Source organism: Nannobrachium achirus, assembly GCF_963921795.1.
Source record: "Nannobrachium achirus genome assembly, chromosome: 8".
NCBI lineage: Eukaryota > Metazoa > Chordata > Actinopteri > Myctophiformes > Myctophidae > Nannobrachium > Nannobrachium achirus.
Genome location: NC_137817.1, coordinates 18,496,969 through 18,498,607, shown reverse-complemented (window position 1 = coordinate 18,498,607; position 1,639 = coordinate 18,496,969). Strand labels below are relative to the sequence as shown.

The following is a 1,639-nucleotide window of genomic DNA, read 5'->3' as shown; positions in this document are numbered from 1 at the left end:
TTTCGTAATTTTGCAGTGAACACAATAAAATACATCTTTTTATAAAACATAGCATAACGGTGTACACCCGCTGGGGTTGAAACGTTGTTATCTTAAATAAAGTTGTCGCTGGAGCATCGTTACAGTGTGCGGACTTCCTCTTCTCTTCATGTTGGTATGGCAACATAAAAATCCTCTCAAAGGACAAGTGATAGGGGTTGACAAAGAATACTATTTTTGCAGTGGAAAAACATCGCAAAATATCTTATGAAAACACCAGGACAGAAATCACAGTCTTTTCACAGGGAGAGTCTCTTTTAAGTCCATTTAAGTTTCTTTAAGAGTATTGTCTGGCTGAGTATGCGGTTGGTGCTGCATATGGTTTGCTGGGCGCATAGGATCCTGTACCTGAGTGTGGTCTACCGGGAGGGGGGCGATACACTGGAGCATACGTGGCTGGACCATACGTAGCTGGGTTTACCGCCGGGCCAGCGTAAGGGTACATGGGTGCTGGTCCGTGTCCTGGGTATCCATACATGGGCGTATTGGGTGGGCATGATGTGGTCAGAATGACCCCACCGATAATGAGCAGTGCAGCAGAGGCCCAGCCAATGTAGATGGAAGCTCCGATTTCTCTCCTCTGTGTCTCGATGGTCATGGGGTTCATGAAGTCAGTGATGGTGGCCGCTGATGACCAGCAGACGGGGATGAGAATCAGGACGGCAGAGAAAAGTATGAGGCAGCCGCCCACAATCATCACCTTGGCCTTGGATGCATCACTCTTCAGACAGCCCATGCACTTGGCGCCGATGAAGGTGACCACGAAGCCGATAAAGCCAAAGAGAACGGAGCAGATTACCAGGGCCCGGGCGGCCTGGAGGTCCCTCGTCATCTTCATCACAGACTCGCTCATCTTGCACTGCATCTGACCTGTGCTCTGCACCACGCAGTTCATCCACAGGCCGTCCCACACGATCTGGCCCGTGACGATGTTGGCTCCGATGTAAGACGTCACCCTCCACATGGGGATGCCGCAGGACACACACACTCCTACGAAGCCTATGAAGCTTATGAACTGGCCTGCTACTTCCTTGCCGATCCGCCCCATGGTGAAGAGGCTGTGTCTGCTGTGGGAGAGAGAGAGAGAGATCTTTGGGCTCACAGGTCTGGTTCTCCTACGCTCTGTTCTACCAAAATGACTCTTCTTCGGACAGTTGTTTGTTGGAGGAGGAATGCTGCAGTAGGAGGAGTGTCATCTAGTGAGTTTGTCCAGCCAAACTAGTTTCCTCTAGCCTAACACCATGTAGATAGGCTATATATATACAGGTGGAGGAGTGGCAACCTGTAGTCCTTTTGTATATGAAAGGATTCTTTCATATGCGAGTTTAGCAGACTGATTGTTTAGTTGGGTATCTGCCAATCAGCAGATCAAAAGGACCCAAAACCAGCACTGATACCTGCTAAATGTGTTTTACTGTAAGTGCTTTCATTCACATAAAGCTTGCTTTGTGTAGTAGCCTAATTCAGAAAATGAAATGAAATGAAAAGAGACTTTGCAGTACATTTAGTCTTCCGTTTACTTCACAAACTAAAAAATACATAAATATTGGGCTTCCATTGGAAGCAGCAAAACCATTGGTTGGTGTCTCCATAAAGGCAC

At 47.8% G+C, this 1,639-nt stretch overlaps 1 protein-coding gene across 1 annotated transcript; it reads right to left on the bottom strand.

Moving 5' to 3' along the window:
* Positions 1–316: 316 nt before the first annotated feature.
* LOC308289969 (claudin-4-like) lies at positions 317–1,087 on the bottom strand (the record flags this gene model as incomplete). Its single annotated transcript, XM_080731749.1, has 1 exon — positions 317–1,087. The coding sequence occupies one exon, from the start codon at positions 1,085–1,087 to the stop codon at positions 317–319; it is 771 nt and encodes a 256-aa protein (XP_080587875.1).
* Between the last annotated feature and the right edge of the window lie 552 nt (positions 1,088–1,639).